General features: G+C 39.2%; 2 protein-coding genes across 2 annotated transcripts; one reads left to right on the forward strand and one right to left on the reverse strand.

Annotated features, from left to right (window-relative positions):
- Window positions 1-5,292: 5,292 nt before the first annotated feature.
- Window positions 5,293-7,115, reverse strand: LOC129749019 (zinc finger protein 337-like). The gene is made up of 2 exons (XM_055743848.1): window positions 6,123-7,115; window positions 5,293-6,048 (listed from the first exon to the last, which is right to left on the reverse strand). The coding sequence occupies exons 1-2, from the start codon at window positions 6,978-6,980 to the stop codon at window positions 5,530-5,532; spliced, it is 1,377 nt and encodes a 458-aa protein (XP_055599823.1). The 5' UTR covers window positions 6,981-7,115; the 3' UTR covers window positions 5,293-5,529.
- A 3,256-nt stretch (window positions 7,116-10,371) lies between these two features.
- On the forward strand, window positions 10,372-11,115 carry LOC129749020 (NHP2-like protein 1 homolog). Its single transcript, XM_055743849.1, has 2 exons — window positions 10,372-10,530; window positions 10,636-11,115. The coding sequence occupies exons 1-2, from the start codon at window positions 10,528-10,530 to the stop codon at window positions 11,014-11,016; spliced, it is 384 nt and encodes a 127-aa protein (XP_055599824.1). The 5' UTR covers window positions 10,372-10,527; the 3' UTR covers window positions 11,017-11,115.
- The last annotated feature ends 4,947 nt before the right edge of the window (window positions 11,116-16,062 follow it).

Below are 16,062 nucleotides of genomic sequence, written 5' to 3' on the forward strand. Positions count from 1 at the left end.
CACTGAAGTTGCACGTCAGAACAGTGGCATCGGTCTTGGTCAACGGATCCTCGATAAAGTATACACGCGTACTTCTAGACGAAGCGCTAATGGCCCATGCCGCAATTTGATCCAAAAAACGGCCCGGGCTTCGGGGGTGTGGAGACTCTGTGCTCAGAGGGGATCTACATCTTCGACAACAACCCCAGCGTAAAGAGCTTTCTGGGCACGAAACCGCGGCAGACATATTCGCACGCGTATTCTGTGACAGCGGACGCTTATGTACCATGGAACGCAAAAAGTCTGTGCTTCGAAACCAAGGACAGATTCGTTCTCACAAGTCGGTACACAGAATTGATGCTGAATCAACAAATACTCGCGAATATAGACAATATCCCAATAATGAGTCGAAAGCGACCGGAAATAATATGGGTAAACGGCCCCCCGGGTTGCGGAAAAACGTACACGATAGTGTTAGAATAGATAGTGAATAGCCCCTCGTATCGTATCCGTTGGAAACGTTATGCGTAACGTACATCGTTTGGCAACCGTTTTTTCATCACTCGAGTACAGTTCTTCGAACCGAACACTTCGTTCATTTATTTTCTAATAAAGTTTAGTGCGTTAAACCGTGTTTCTTTTATTTTCTCCCGATTGATGGCCGCCTAACTATTAGGTTATGGGCCCAGTATCGCGGTTCGATAGGAGAAATAAGAAATCGACGAGAAAAGTTTAGTTTTCTTTCCGCGGCGACGCGTTTAGTTTCGATAGTGAAAAATTCCTCGTAGAGCAAAATGGCGGATGCGAAGCTCTTGATGGAGCGATTGTGTGATTCTAATTGGAGCAGCTGGAAATTCCGCATGGAATTGCTGCTGATGAAAGAAGAGCTGTGGACAATCGTTGAAGAGCCGAAGCCGGAGGTCATTGATGCTGTGTGGAGGGAAATAACACAATATGTAGAAGATGTGTCTCGGACTGCCTGTATCGGGATGCATGTTACTAAATCCTGGAATCTTTACGGAACCGTAGTTGACCGTCTGCGAATGAACTCCACTCAAACGTTCCACAAAGTTATAGCAGGTGACAACGACTTCAGGGGTAGATGTACAGGAGGGACATATACAGCTGAGGGAGCAGTGTATAATGATGTAGTGGTCGAACTGTCCATCACTTTAACCTTGTATGATTACGAGATGATTACATGCCCGTATAACAAGGATGGATGCATGGACTCGGAAGGCGGAAACACTTATTGGGAGTACACCCCGCAAGACGATTGTCTACAAAACCAATATAATGTCCTCTATTCTGGAGAGGCGACAGAAACTATCGCATTGGTAAATGGACAGACACAGAGGATGTACTCTGTAAAAACAGGGGAGGTTATCTTTAGTCTCATGACAACCGTGGCTGCACCATTATGCTATCTCAGAGGCTTCTCCACCGAACACCCAAGCCTGTTTATATATGTATCCAAGGACGGCGAAAAACCATTTTCTAGGAAAATAAAATCAGCCAAGAACATGGATATGTTTACTTATGTGAATAGCAAATTTGTCCACGTGGAAAGACATCTTAGGTCAAGCATAGAAAGCCTCTATCGAGATGTGGTTAGGCATCGATGTGACTTAGAAAGAACGGTTCTGGAGACTCGACTAGGACTAGCAAGCTCGAACCCAATAGAGTTTGCTTATCTTGTTATGGGAGGTCCTGGCTATACGGCTCTTCAAATGCAAGAAGCAATATGGTTACGGAGACTGCTGAAAGATTTGGGCTGTGCGCAGAAGAGTGCAACGATAATCAACGAAGACAACCAAAGTTGTATTGCCTTTGTTCGCTCGGAAAGGCAATCTCGAAGATCCAAGCACATTGAAACCAGGGAACACTTCGTGAAGAATCTCTGCGAGAAGAAAGACGTCCAGCTTATCTACTGTTCAACGGAAGAGATGACTGCAGACATTTTGACCAAACCACTGGGAGCAACGAAGCAGACCAAGTTTGCAAAAATGCTTGGATTATCGTCGTCGTAGGACCTGAGAGACTATCACTGAGGAGGAGTGTTAGAATAGACAGTGAATAGCCCCTCGTATCGTATCCGTTGGAAACGTTATGCGTAACGTACATCGTTTGGCAACCGTTTTTTCATCACTCGAGTACAGTTCTTCGAACCGAACACTTCGTTCATTTATTTTCTAATAAAGTTTAGTGCGTTAAACCGTGTTTCTTTTATTTTCTCCCGATTGATGGCCGCCTAACTATTAGATAGTACAAACCGCAAAGATGTCGGCGAACCGCCTGGTCGGTCAGGATCTAATCCTGAGCATGACAAAAGAAGGACGCGAATCCATACTGGCCGCAATGACACGGAAGTACCCCGAGATCGATGCAGAGACACTGAAGTTGCACGTCAGAACAGTGGCATCGGTCTTGGTCAACGGATCCTCGATAAAGTATACACGCGTACTTTTAGACGAAGCGCTAATGGCCCATGCCGGTACGATAGGTTACGTAGTTGCCTTAACTGGTACGAGGACGGCCTTGATAATAGGGGATATACACCAGATTCCCGCAATGACCATTAGATAACCGCCCCCGAAACGTTGGCCGGTTTTCGGCATTGTACTTTCTGGTGACAGCGGTGGGACCGGGTTTCGACATTGTACATTGGTCTCGACTGGGCATTAAAAGAACAATCTGGAACGAGAATGTGGTTAAGGCTAAAAAATAAATAGCAGAAGAAATATTCAAGCAGCAGCGGCAGCAACGACAAATCAGCAGCAGATGTTAACGGAAGAAATTCTGTGGAGCTATAGAGAGCTCCAGATGGAAATTGCATCCCACGAGGAGCGCAGACACACTAGCAGACGAGCAGTAGCAGACGTGCAGGAACAGTAGCAGCCACAAGGATAGCAACCCACAAGGAGGACAACGAATAGCAGAACCAAGGATGAACAATCAGGAGAGTACCGTGCGAAAGGATTGAGGAGATCCGTTATACTAAATAGTTATTACATTTTAGGTAAATTCACGGAAAATGTAAAAAAAAACAGGAAAGGAGTTACAACAACAAATAATGATGGGTAAAAACCGACAAGGTGAGTCAATTAAAAATCATTTTGATGGTGAGGATTAACTATTTAGATAAAAAATTAAGCTTAAAAATTTGTTTTGCTTGTTTCCGTTGTTAGTAGAGTATACGTCTTTGGTGATTCCGTACATGGAACCTATTGACAAATTGAATGAAATTTTGGGTTACCTATTGGTAAACCTCAGAAACTTGAGAAAAAGCCCTAACAGGCAATACTCATAAACAAACTCATAATTGACTCCAGGTACCTCCAGTAAGTACATTGTAAACATAAAAATGTTTTAATAAACAGATTGATTCCAACCTTTAACTTTGAACGTTGTCAGTCCTGAGAAAGCCAAACATTTTCAGAAGAATGTTTCATGGCGACCGTAACAGTGTTACAATGAAGTGTGATTAATGAAGAAAAGTGTTATAATAAAGAGTGAACAGTGAAAAATCGATTACTTAAAAATTGTTATTACTTTAAAATGAGTACGACAAACTCAAAAAATGCCCAATCATCAAATGATCCACAAGTGAACATTTTGAATGCGTTAGAAGTGCACGAAGAGTACCACAGTAATAACAAGCTCAAATTGTGGATAATCATCGTTATAGTGTCAGCCAACGCAGCTGCTGATGATGGTATACAAAATGATTACAAACAGCGAACGTAAACGCTTAGTGAAAAGCACCGCCCGGTCAATGGGAAATTTATCCGAGGTTGTAAGTAATAAGTAAACAGTTACAGTTTGTGAATAGTCGAAGTTATCGGGTCACTATCCGGAGCACAGTCTGTTTTGTTATACGAGACGTTGGACGATCACTGTTGGTTAATGAACTTCCCGCACACAACATTCAATGTTACTGCATTACGTGATAGGTAGCCAAACCCGAAATAAACTTTATGAGCGTCTGCATTGCTCTAAGATATGCAAAAAGTGCTAAAAAAAATAAATAAAATAAAATAAAAGTAAAAATGTGGAACGTATTAATATCAATGCAAAAGACTAAGACATAACAAACAACAACCAGTTTCATCGCCCTGTCAGACCGGCAAAAAGAGCGCATCATTTTCTGAGCGTCGAGGAGTGCACCTCCATCATGCAGACAATAGCAGCAGAAACCAAGTATGATAACGTTAACACTAATTTTTAATAACGGTGATGGAAGAATATGAAGCCTGGTGCGATCAAAACGATGAACTACAAGCCGCCTAAGCAGCAGCGCATTCCGCTACAGTCGGAAATGCTGCAGCATTAGGTCAGCGTCCATCATCCCAGATAGAAATGATTTAGAAAGGGAGTCAGATCCCTGACACAATCAAATTTCTTCGTACCTATGGGGGAGATCCAAAGTTGCTCGCAACGTGGATTAACTCCGTAGACAGGGTATCGGGATCAGTAGCTGAAGCTAGAAATTTACCAATATATTCCATCTGACTAGGCCAAATAATAAATAAAATTATAGAAAAAAGGAAATGAAGCTCTTCTAAAAAATCATACTCCCTTAAATTGGGAGAACATTAAGAAAACTCTCCTAAACTATTTTTGAGACAAAAGAGATTTTTCCACCCGAACTAGCAAAATAGCTTAACTTAGACAAAAAAACAACTCTCTAGACGAATACTACCAGGAATGCGAGGGGTTATTCTCAAACATAAATGGTAATATTCATCTCGATCCCTCAAATAGGGGACGTGAAGCGCTGTGGTGGATACGCCTCTTGCACAGAAGAGCGCATAGCGATAAACTTAAGTAAAAAACGAACTCAGCATAATCCAAATCACGCCACCCGAACGACAACGATTATGCTTAGCTCTGCATAAAGGGTCACATAGTGACTACTCAAACGGGGCGCGGTGGCATTAAGTAAGTGAAATTAATTCTCTTCTAGTTTAGACTCCGGACTGAACGGTTTTTTCTTGATCGTAGTTATATCACTGCCGAACCTGCTGATATTCAACAGGACCTATGTTTGCCCTTCCAGGAATACATACAATTCAGAAGATGCTTTTGTCAAGTTGATTTCTGAAAGAAAGACCCTGACCTGACTGTCTAAAGCACCAGCTTAAATAATAATTACATTCAAATCGAGCTGGTTTTTTTTTTCTCAACAAATTTGAAACAATTTTTAAAATTTAGTTTTTTATAAATTTAACTTCGACCGGAAATTGAAAATATGTACAATTTCGGTAGCAGATATCATTAAAACAAATTTTACAGCAATCAGATAATAAAGTGAATTCATATCGATAAAAACTTTCCCTCGCATGTAAATTAAATCATTTCTTACTATCGACCGCGAAAACCCCTTCAACACTTCATGAAATTTAGTTGCGATTCAATCGCAATTTCATGGAAACCTAACCATTTCATTCCTAGTGCGAAGCCGATAGGATTATCTTGTAGTATCATTAAAATATATCTACTTACATAAAATCAGTTATCACTTAACGCTAGGGAGTCGATCAACGAATATCACTGCGCCGCGCCCTTTGCCGCTTCACTTACTTCCTCTGCTGGTTGCTGGTGCTGGTTATCAGTCGAATGGTCTCGCTGGATGTGCTCGAAAAGGAATCGGGGTTTCGCGAATCGCTCGTCACACTGTAAACACTTCAGTAAACTTCCTTGGGAACGCCGATGCTCCCTTGAGTGGCCATACCGATGGAGAAAGAGCTTGACTTTGGAGATAAATTTGCGACCACATTCAGCACACTGGAATGGCCGCTGGTTCCGATGACTGTGCATGTGCACATTGTACGCTGGCCGGAAGCGAAATCGCTGCTGGCAAATTTCGCACTGATATTTCCCTTCGATGCTGCGCTGTGGTGATCCTCTCTCAGCAAAACAACTACTTGTTGACACCGGATGAAATGGTGTTTCATCGGAAGAGTTCCGAGGGACGATTTGGTACTCGATGGTTACGGTAGAACCTTGCGAGCTCGGGCTTAGTTCGATTGTGCCTTCACTGACCTCTAAAATATCACTAGCATCAATCTGAAATAAAAGAAAAGATTTTTTCGAATTTTTTTTCCAGAAATATGTGATAATTTTCCGTTTCCTGCCCTTACCTCAGAAATAACCTGGTAGAAACTTTCATCCACCATCAGCGTACTCTCTTCGATTTTTGGCGAATCGATGTTAATTTTTGGCTCAATCGAGTCGAAGTTCATGAACCGTTCGTGTTCCAATTGGTGCATCCGGAACGCATCGTACGAGTAGAAACTCTTCTCGCATCGATCACACTTTCCTACCGGATCCTTTTTCACTTTATATTTGGCCACCGTATACGTCTTGGCACATTTCGTGCGATCAAAACTGATATCGAAGTTATCCTCCCGCTCGTGGACGATACAATCGAGATGAATCGTTTCGTCATCGCCATCGCCATCTTCGCCGTCCAGAAACAAATCATCTTCCGGACGGCCATAGCCATCGCCGGCAAACCAAGTTTCACACTGTTTCAGATTCATTTCGGATTCGTCGATCGAATGATTGCCCAGATCGATAGCGTCGTCCACTCGCGCCACTTCTCCGGAACTCTCCAACTGTGTTGCTGTTGTTGTTGTCGCCGTGCTGGAATGTGATTTTTCATGCAGTTCCAGAAACTCAGCATTGGTGAAGCAACTATCGCAATCGAAGCACTTGTACAGCGAACAACTTTTCTTCAACCTCAACTTGACATTGTACGTTCGGACCAGCTTGGTCCTGTCGAATCCTTCGGCCTTACCGGACTCGGTAGCTTTCTGCAAGGTGGCAATTTTAGCTAGCACTTCAGCCAGCTGTTCTTTTCCATTTCCGGAGCAATTGCCTGCCGTCGTAACCGAGACTTTTGGGTCTAAATTTTTAGATCTATTTCGGTACTGCCGTACGGAGGGACTCAGAAGAGGCTCGAATGATTCGAGTGAAAATTCATCTACCGGTTCCATGTTGCCTGCCACAGAACGAAATCCACAATTGCCGGAGTATTCTTAACCGCTTAGCTTGTTTGAACCATCCGAAATCCGGGAAAACCGTTTTAAATTTGCTAAAATCATCCACAACGACTTGCCGAACACGAGCAGATAAAAATTCGTACAAAATGGCTGCGGTGGAAATTTTACACGGAAAAATTGACTTATTCATAAAATGTGTTGCGATTACACACCCCTAAATAGAGTTGTTTTTGACATTTCTTACGCACACTTGCTGAGCGTGTACAAATGAGACGGGACAATTAACCTAAAAACTGATTCTTGTTTGAGCTGCCGTGGCGCATAGACGTGACTTTTTACTGAACAAGATACAGTTTTGAAATAAGTGCTTCAAAAGTTACTTTGTGATAAAAGTTTTATTACCTTTTTGATTATTGGGTACTCGAAATGAGTGTCACAACCGGTGCCCCACCGGGGGCACCTATGGACGGCATTTTAGAAGGTTGTGAAAAAACGTTAGATCCTGCGAAAAAAGATGGCGGGAAAAGAGTTTTCGAAAAATACTTGTACGCTAACAGTGACACTGGCCCGTATAAAGTTATTATTGAAAAAGAAGAAGAAAAGGACAAACCAATTGGAATCAATAAGATCTCTGTCGGAATAGTTCTAAAGCAAAACGGTTTCACGAAATCAATAATGGACATCCGAAAAATAGGACGCTCGAAAGTATTGGTTTATTTTCAAGATTTTGCTGCAACAAACAGGCTCGTGAGTTGTAAAAATTTGTCTTTGAGGAAATATGCAGCTTATATTCCGAAAGGTTTCGTGTCTGTAAAGGGCGTTATAAGTGGCATCCCTGAAGACATCGACGTCAAGGAGCTACAAAGTGAAATCGATTCAAACAAGGAGATCTTGGAGATTTTCCGGATGCATCGATTCGTCAGTAAGGACAATAAGGTTCCATTAAAAAAGGTATGTGTTGTATTCCGTTCCAATAAGCTTCCGGATTCAGTAAGAATATATGCGGTTAATATGAGAGTGGAGGCATATGTAAACAGAGCGGTCATGTGCAACGCCTGTTTAAGGTATGGTCATAAAGCCGATAACTGCAAAGGTAGGAAACGATGTGATAACTGTGGAAACGCGGAAGATGAAAATCACGATATCAAAAATTGCGTCAACCTGACGAAATGTGTGCACTGCAAGGAAAGCCACAAAGCGTCAGACCCCAAATGTCCGGAAAGAGCTAAGCAGGCAGCCATTAAGAAATTGATGGCTTGCCAAAATTTAACCTTCCAAGAAGCTAAAGAAGAGTTCAGGGTGGAAACTCGTAATGGATTCGATATTCTCTCCAACATGAGAGAATTTCCGAGCATTTACGAAAGTTTTGCGACAGTGACTGCGAAAAGCGTTAAGCCTCCAACAAAACCACAAAATCAACCTAGAAAACCAGTTGCTTCTACTAGCGCAAGTGGTGGAAATAGTGGGCAAACTAGGGTAAACATTCAACACATTCAGAAAACGAAACAAAGCGTAAACAACGCTGATGACGATAGTTGCAGTTCGGTACAACCAAAAAAACGAAAAACACATACATCTTCAGATCCAAATGATGATACGGAAAATCAACAAATGATGCCCGTACAACAATACTTGGAACTTCGAAAACGGTGGGATGACCAAATGCAAATATTGGCAAACCAGAGAGAGAGTTATAAGTCTGCTATGAAGAAGTCATACGCTATGCTTTCACGATATGCTCAGTCTCCAGACGAAGATGACAGGCACCTAGTAATGATAGAGGTTATGGACGAGTTAAGCGAAATATTGGGTCCCATTGACCAAGTCCCATATCAGTCTCAAAATAATTCCCATCCGATTTATACAACTCAACCAAATGCAAAACGAAATTGAAATAAAATTATTTAATCAAAAGAAAACTAATAAAAGTAAACAAGTTAAGTGAGTGACGATGAATCGTAAATTCAACGTTACAAACAGCCGTCAAACGACAAAAATAAGAGAGATGGCGATATGAGGCTCCGTTCCTCAGGCCAAAAAACCTAAAACCCAACAACAACAACAACAAACCTAAAAACTCTCGGTACAAAAAACGGGCAGCCACATGATCGTTTTTGAGGTTGATTGTCCCAAAACTGGAAAGTATTGGTGAAACAACCACCTCAATATCACGAACACTATCAGCGGCAAATAGGACTATAACATTTTGATTTGAAAAGTTCTTGCTGAGAAACGACTGTATAGACTGTATAGAATTGAGATGAGGGATATTTGGAATATAAAATTTTGTATTTTAGATAAATGAGTCATTTATCATGTTTCATAATCGTAAAATCACGACAGCGGCGAACCATATTTGATGAAAATGTGTAAATTTCTTAGGCCTATGACATAGTGAATACGATGCGATGCGATGCGGTGAATGCGATTCAATGCGGTGAACCACATTTGATGAAAATGTATGTGAATCGCTTAAATCTGACATACTCAACGCGGCGAAGCAGATGTCAATTTGTTCCGCCGCTCGAGTTCGCATAGGCTGCGTCCGTAAATTTTCCGCCAATTCGCATCGCATCGCACTCACTATGCCATCGACCTCAGCGATGCGATGCGAATTCACGGACGCAGCCAATGCGAACTCGAGCGGCGGAACAAATTAACATCTGATTCGCCGCGTTGAGTATGGCCGATGACATAGAGTTGTTTTTGACATTTCTCACGCACATTAACTGACATCCCACTGGCGTGTACAGACGAGAACGGGACAATTAACCTCCAAAAATTTCAGTGCTAAGATCGAGCAGTCGGCCGACGAACACGTTCGTTTTTTAGGTTAATGTCCCCAAAATGAAAAAGTGTCAGTGCAAAGCCCTTAATTGTGACACGAATACTACTAGCGGCAAATAGGACTATAGTGAGTGCGATGCGATGCGAATTGGCGGAAAATTTACGGACGCAGCCTACGCGAACTCGAGCGGCGGAACAAATTGACATCTGCTTCGCCGCGTTGAGTATGTCAGGTTTAAGCGATTCACATACATTTTCATCAAATGTGGTTCACCGCATTGAATCGCATTCGCCGCATCGCATCGCATCGTATTCACTTTGTCATCGGCCTATGTCAGGTTTAAGCGATTCACATACATTTTCATTAAATGTGGTTCACCGCATTGAATCGCATTCGCCGCATCGCACTCACTATAGTGTATATATGTCATCGGCTAGTAGTCCCAGAAAGGCAAATTGAAATATTGATCGTGTTAATGAGTAATTTGTTTAAATAAATACTAATATTTTGCATAAAGTTTGTTTCAGTGTTAGGCCTTTTTTTCGACCATTCGAACCGATACCCTGCTCCTGCTGTTAAAAGGTGTATATGGTGGAATTTATCGAGGTAGATTCGAAGCACGAGGTAAACAAATCACATCTCGTTAAGAAGCGGCCAATGAAGCTCATTGCCGAGGCTTGAGTCTAATTCTACCAATTTCTGCGTTAAATCACTACAAGTTTCAATTTCAAAAGCGGCATTCAATATATAACCATGGTAAGAAAATATTTATTTTATTATTACGCCCTTCGGTGGCCTTATTTTTCTTAATTGTAAGAACTGCTACTTTTTTTTTGACCTAACCTTACTTTTCACTTTCAGACTGAAGAAGTTAACCCGAAGGCCTACCCGCTGGCGGATCAGGCGCTAACTTCCAAAATTATGACCCTTCTTCAGCAGGCTGTGAACTATAAACAACTGCGCCGTGGAGCCAACGAGGCTACAAAAACTTTGAACCGTGGACTCTCCGAGTTTATCGTGATGGCAGCTGACGCCGAGCCGCTGGAAATCATCCTGCACCTGCCGCTGCTCTGCGAGGACAAAAACGTGCCGTACGTCTTCGTCCGTTCCAAGCAAGCACTTGGCCGGGCTTGTGGAGTTTCCCGGGCGATTGTGGCTTGCTCAGTGACCATCAACGAAGGTTCTCAGCTCAAGTCACAGATAGTCACCATCCAGCAGGAAATTGAACGCTTACTGGTTTGATTGTTTCATCAGTACAAAAAAAAGCATTTATCGAAACAGATTGATAGTGTTTTTGTATCATTAGGGAAATAAATTAAAATTACGTTTCATTTCGACTGATCGATCCATTTTCAATTATCCGAATTCCACAGCTTGATGCAACCACGTGGTATCAATTCGAAACGCGTATAAGAAAGGTTCTGTTCGGGATTCAACGTTGCCCCCAATTCACAAAGATTCAAATTTTGATTTCCCCGATTCTTCTTGGTTCCCACGGGTTCAGACTAATCAATTTGGAGAGTTAAGACTCTCAAGACTACATCACACAAATGTGTGCAAATTCGATGATTCCACGACGATTGACTGCATCTGTGCTCGCCCATTTTAGAAGGGAACCAGCATGCGGTTTAAAACCTCTTGAATAAACACAAAAAATACCTTTATCATATAAACAACAAAAACAACATTAAAAAAAAAGATATAAATGCCAAACAATGACCAAATAAGTACAATATATTTTACATTACAAAACTAAAACAAGATAAACAACAACTCAAGGAATATTTAAATGAATTAAATAAGGTAGTGCCGAGAGCCACATTAGATTTGTTTTTGTGAATTGTGTTGTAAGGCCTTGTAGGGAATAAGTGGGTTAGCATTAAATAATAAACATATTTCGGTTTTATTCAGTAATTCAGTAACAATTACATGACATTGATTACTTGTAGTTCCTCTTATTGGGTAACATTTCAGTTGATGTAGTATTACATGTAAGAGCACCTGCAACGGTTCAGGGGTAAATATTGGTTTTAAGTATACCAGTTTAAGCACAATTTGAAATTTTAGAATCGGCTAAAACACCCACTCCTCACCGGTGTAGGAGCAAATTTGAAACGGAGTCACTTTCATTGCAGACACTCAATAATTGAGAAGAAAAAACCCATTTTATTAGAAAAATTGCATAAGTTTTGAGTTTCACGGTTAATTGTCTTAAAATTAATTTTACGAATATTCTTTTCGACAGAACAATGATGAGAACTATTCTACCAAGATTACATTAATTTAAAAGCAAAAATGACTACACAACGAGGAAAAAACGTCAATTGAAAAAATTCTTCAATTATTTCAATCAAATTGCTTTGAATCAATGGAATAAGGTATTGTTAAAGTGAAATGAAAAAGCTATTTTTTTATCAAGTTATTGCTGACATTGATAAAGGAAATGAGAAATGTTTATCCCAAAGTCAAAGGAAATTTTCCTTTGATTTGTCGACATTTTTGTTTGACAAAAACTTGTTTCACTTTGTAAATTTATGTATGGATACAGAAAAATATGCTGCTATTGACGAAAACTCCGAGCAATCTATACGAAACTAAAAATCTCCCAATATCTCAAATAAAACAAAAATTATAAAACAAACAATAAACATAAACAATTAAATATTTTATTTACCTCATCGAAAAAGTATTAAAATTTTCTTTTCGTTTATTTTTTTTCAAATTTTAGAACGCTGACTGGATTCACTAATTCGTCGAGCCCAAATGAACAGCTTTTTATTTAATTATATTAAATCGAGAATAATGTGACATATATTATTTATACTTGATATGGTTTTTATTAACATCTTTTCTCAATTTATGTTACGTATAGGCTGGTTGAAGCGAAAAAAAACATTCAAATAAAATCTCAAAAAGAAACTATTATCACACCCAATGTTACCCAAACATGTGTGAAAGAAATCATTGTTGGCTTAAATTTTCTCACCGTGAACTAAATCGGTCTGTCGTATATTTTGAAATCCTGTTCCAAATTTGCATGAATTTGGAACAAAGGCGTATAACTGTTGGGAATTTCGAAATCGATAACTGTGCTAAAACAGCAATATACGACACCGGTGCCAGCCGAAATGTTTTAGCGTGGTCGAAAACCGTGTTTTGCATCTACCGTTGGGACAGCCCTTAGCGTGGTCGAAAACCGTGTTTTGCATCTACCGTTGGGACAGCCCTAAATGGGTTATGTATTCTGACCTTGTATCAATTTACTCAGTTGCGAAAAATATAGCAGAGCGTGTAACAGCTTTAAGGTCATTCAGTTAAGCAATTTTGTGAGTAACAGTCGCGTTCTAATTTGTTTCGATATTATTCAAAAAAAGATAGTGCTGAATACGCGCAGGGTCACTACAGGCCTTTATTTCACTATGTTATGAAATTTGTTGGTCTTTTGAAGATTGCATATGAAAATAAAAAGAAATCTAAAAATCAAAAATAGAATTTTCGACAAGAGTTGAAAATAATAAAACGAAGTTTCCAAATCACGATTCAGTAAAATACTCCAATGAAGAATCTTATCACCGTTATCACAGAGAACAGACGTACAAGCTCAAACAAAAAATCGTCAAAAAAGTGTGTAAAATTTCAAATGCTATCGCCCAAAAAATACGTTAGAAATTGACTACAAACAGTGCCATCTATTGCGCCGTTCAAAAGTTACAAATCAACTTTAAAGTGCCCAGTTTTCAAAAAGGCGTAATCGTATATGAGCTCACAACAAATGAATCCAATGTCTCAGTAAAATGGACGGCTTTAATGTATTGCTAAATAAATGAAATCAGAGTTACTTTTAACTAGGCGAAATTTCACTTTCTTTATTTTTGCACTACTATGAATGTTAAGATAACTATAAACAGCTTCGGTTTAAGTTTTCGCACTTCTTGAACAGTAATTTATGTAAGACAATGCATCACCTATGTCCAGTCAAATACAAGAACATTCTTGACGATCAGTCTTACCCAGCAGTATTGATTCTAGGCATCTCAAAGCGGGTTACTTTCACGTATCACTTTAGCATCCAGCTGTTTAAAACTATGTATTTCTAACAAATTTGAAGGAAAACGATAATATCAAACTTTTATGATTATTTTTTTCATGCAACATGATGAACGTTCGTTCATCAAGTTTCGAACGAAACTTCAACAGCGATTTTCTTGAAGCATGCTAAGCAGCACATACGACCTTTAGAAAACTGACTGAAACTAAGTCAGCTTTGTTTTGACAGTTCTCTTTGGTGTGTTTGGAGTCATCTGGCGGCCCAGCCAAAAGACAAAAATAGGTTCAAAAAGGGTGTTGGGATTTTTACACAACTTTCGTGGGCTAGCTTGTATGTCTGTTCTCTGTGCCGTTATTTATGTGTGTTAAAAAGATTATTGGTTTCATCGGTAGTTCAGTAAAATAATGAAATATTAGAGTCCTATACAATCAGTTTGAAAGTCATAGCAATAATTAACTAAAACTTCTCAAAAGTTTGCCTTTTCAAACGTATAGTTGCGAAATGAGAGCAATTAAAATTTTCTTTTGAGCCTAGCTCTGATATTAAGAAGCTCAGGTAAAAAAGGTAGGATTATGCTCTACACTCTACAATCTCTTAAATGAATGACATTTATAACGAGAAATTCTTAAAAGAGCTGTTGAAGTGACAATTATAATATCCACGTATACAAATTAGGACAATTTTCTTTTTATCAACACTTTTTCACAGTGAATGTTATAGATTCGATGGTTGTTGTATAAAAGGATGTATAGATTGTGTAGAAGGATATTGAAATGAGTACCTATATTAAAAAAAAAATGGTTATAAGTTTTCATTATTCTTCTCTTCTTTCATATTTTTCGAAATGCATCTGATTTTGTTCAATGAAATTCAAGAAGAGATGAACTATCAGTGTTCGGCTGATTCAGAGTCTGGGTTCACATTTGAAACTAAGATGTCTAATTTTGGTTCAGAATTCAGCTTTGGATTTTTTTTATTATTTTTTAAAATCTGGCTAGAATTCAGATTCAGTGTTAAATAGTCATCAGATAAGGTACTGTGCACTATTTTCTCAAACTTTTAATGCAGAATGTTTAATTTACTTGTAATCTATCCAATAACTGTAAAAAAGATACAATTCCGACAATAACGGATGTTTACAACGACTTTTTGCGAATTTTCTATTTTCACCTACGATGTCGAGGTGATGTGCATCTTTTTCAATTGTCAATTTCTCGTAAACTAGCTGGCTCTCGATGAAAAACTCTACATTGAAACAATCCTTACATTCCAAACAACCAGTTAGGAAAAGAAACGGCGGTTAAAAATGATGAAAAAAGAGTTTATTTACAAAAAACTAAAATTTTGTCTCCAGCTCACGGCTTTAAAAAGACTTGATGTTTACACATTTTTTTCAATTTTCTGTCCTTCATTCTTCATGAATTGCATTATTTAGCTAAATTTAGCATTCGAATCATGAAAAGTTGGGTAAAGTACTTGTTTGTTCAGTGTTTTTGATAAACTCGGAACTCGTGTGTTGTAGCATAAATTACACACAATAATTATTGAAAGATGCCTTACTACTAGTATCATGTACTTTTTTCAAAATTTTGGACGGTTCGAGCAATAAAATAACGTATTCAACCAAGAAAACTCAATTTTTTTGAAAATTTCCTGAGAAACCAAAGGGAAAATCTTCCGTCCACACTTACCCCATAAATCGGGGTAAGTGAAGACACCAGTAGTTCATTACAATTTTCGTGGTAACTTTTTTCGCTTTGCTTCTATCGAGCTAATCTCTTCAGCGTTTGTAAACAACATGTTCTGCATCACATTGAAGGTTATTTTATGAAAATTGCTCCACTGCTGATTTTTTAATGATTTTTCAAAGTTGAACTATTCCAAAAACCGTCCACACTTACCCCGGTGTACCTTATAAGAATTAAAAAAAAGTAATAAAATTTATGTTTCAGATAGGGTGTTTTTAAGCTTCCACCCTTGCGGGGGGTAGGTAGCATCTTTCAAGATTTTGTACTTATATATGACACACAGTAAACGAAAATTACCGAGTTCGGTAATTTTTTTTACAGAAACACTTCTGTAATTCGGATATTTTCGGTAATTGATCAACTTGACGTCTTGTTTTTAACGAGCCTCGTTAATCAGCTATCCACCTACCGAACTTCGTTCATTTATATGTAAACAAATCTCTTCGCAATTAGTTTTCGGTAAAAAAACACCGAAAACTGTAAAGTAAAACT

The sequence above is a fragment of the Uranotaenia lowii genome, chromosome 2, assembly GCF_029784155.1.
Source record: "Uranotaenia lowii strain MFRU-FL chromosome 2, ASM2978415v1, whole genome shotgun sequence".
In the NCBI taxonomy this organism is placed as follows: Eukaryota; Metazoa; Arthropoda; class Insecta; order Diptera; family Culicidae; genus Uranotaenia; species Uranotaenia lowii.

What these genes read in the sequence shown, in the direction of transcription:
- LOC129749019 (XM_055743848.1), bottom strand. Translation starts at nt 6,980, where the DNA reads ATGGAACCGGTAGATGAATTTTCACTCGAATCATTCGAGCCTCTTCTG. An exon ending in TCTACCAGGTTATTTCTGAG is followed by an intron (nt 6,049 to 6,122) that starts GTAAGGGCAGGA and finishes CTTTTATTTCAG; the next exon opens with ATTGATGCTAGTGATATTTT.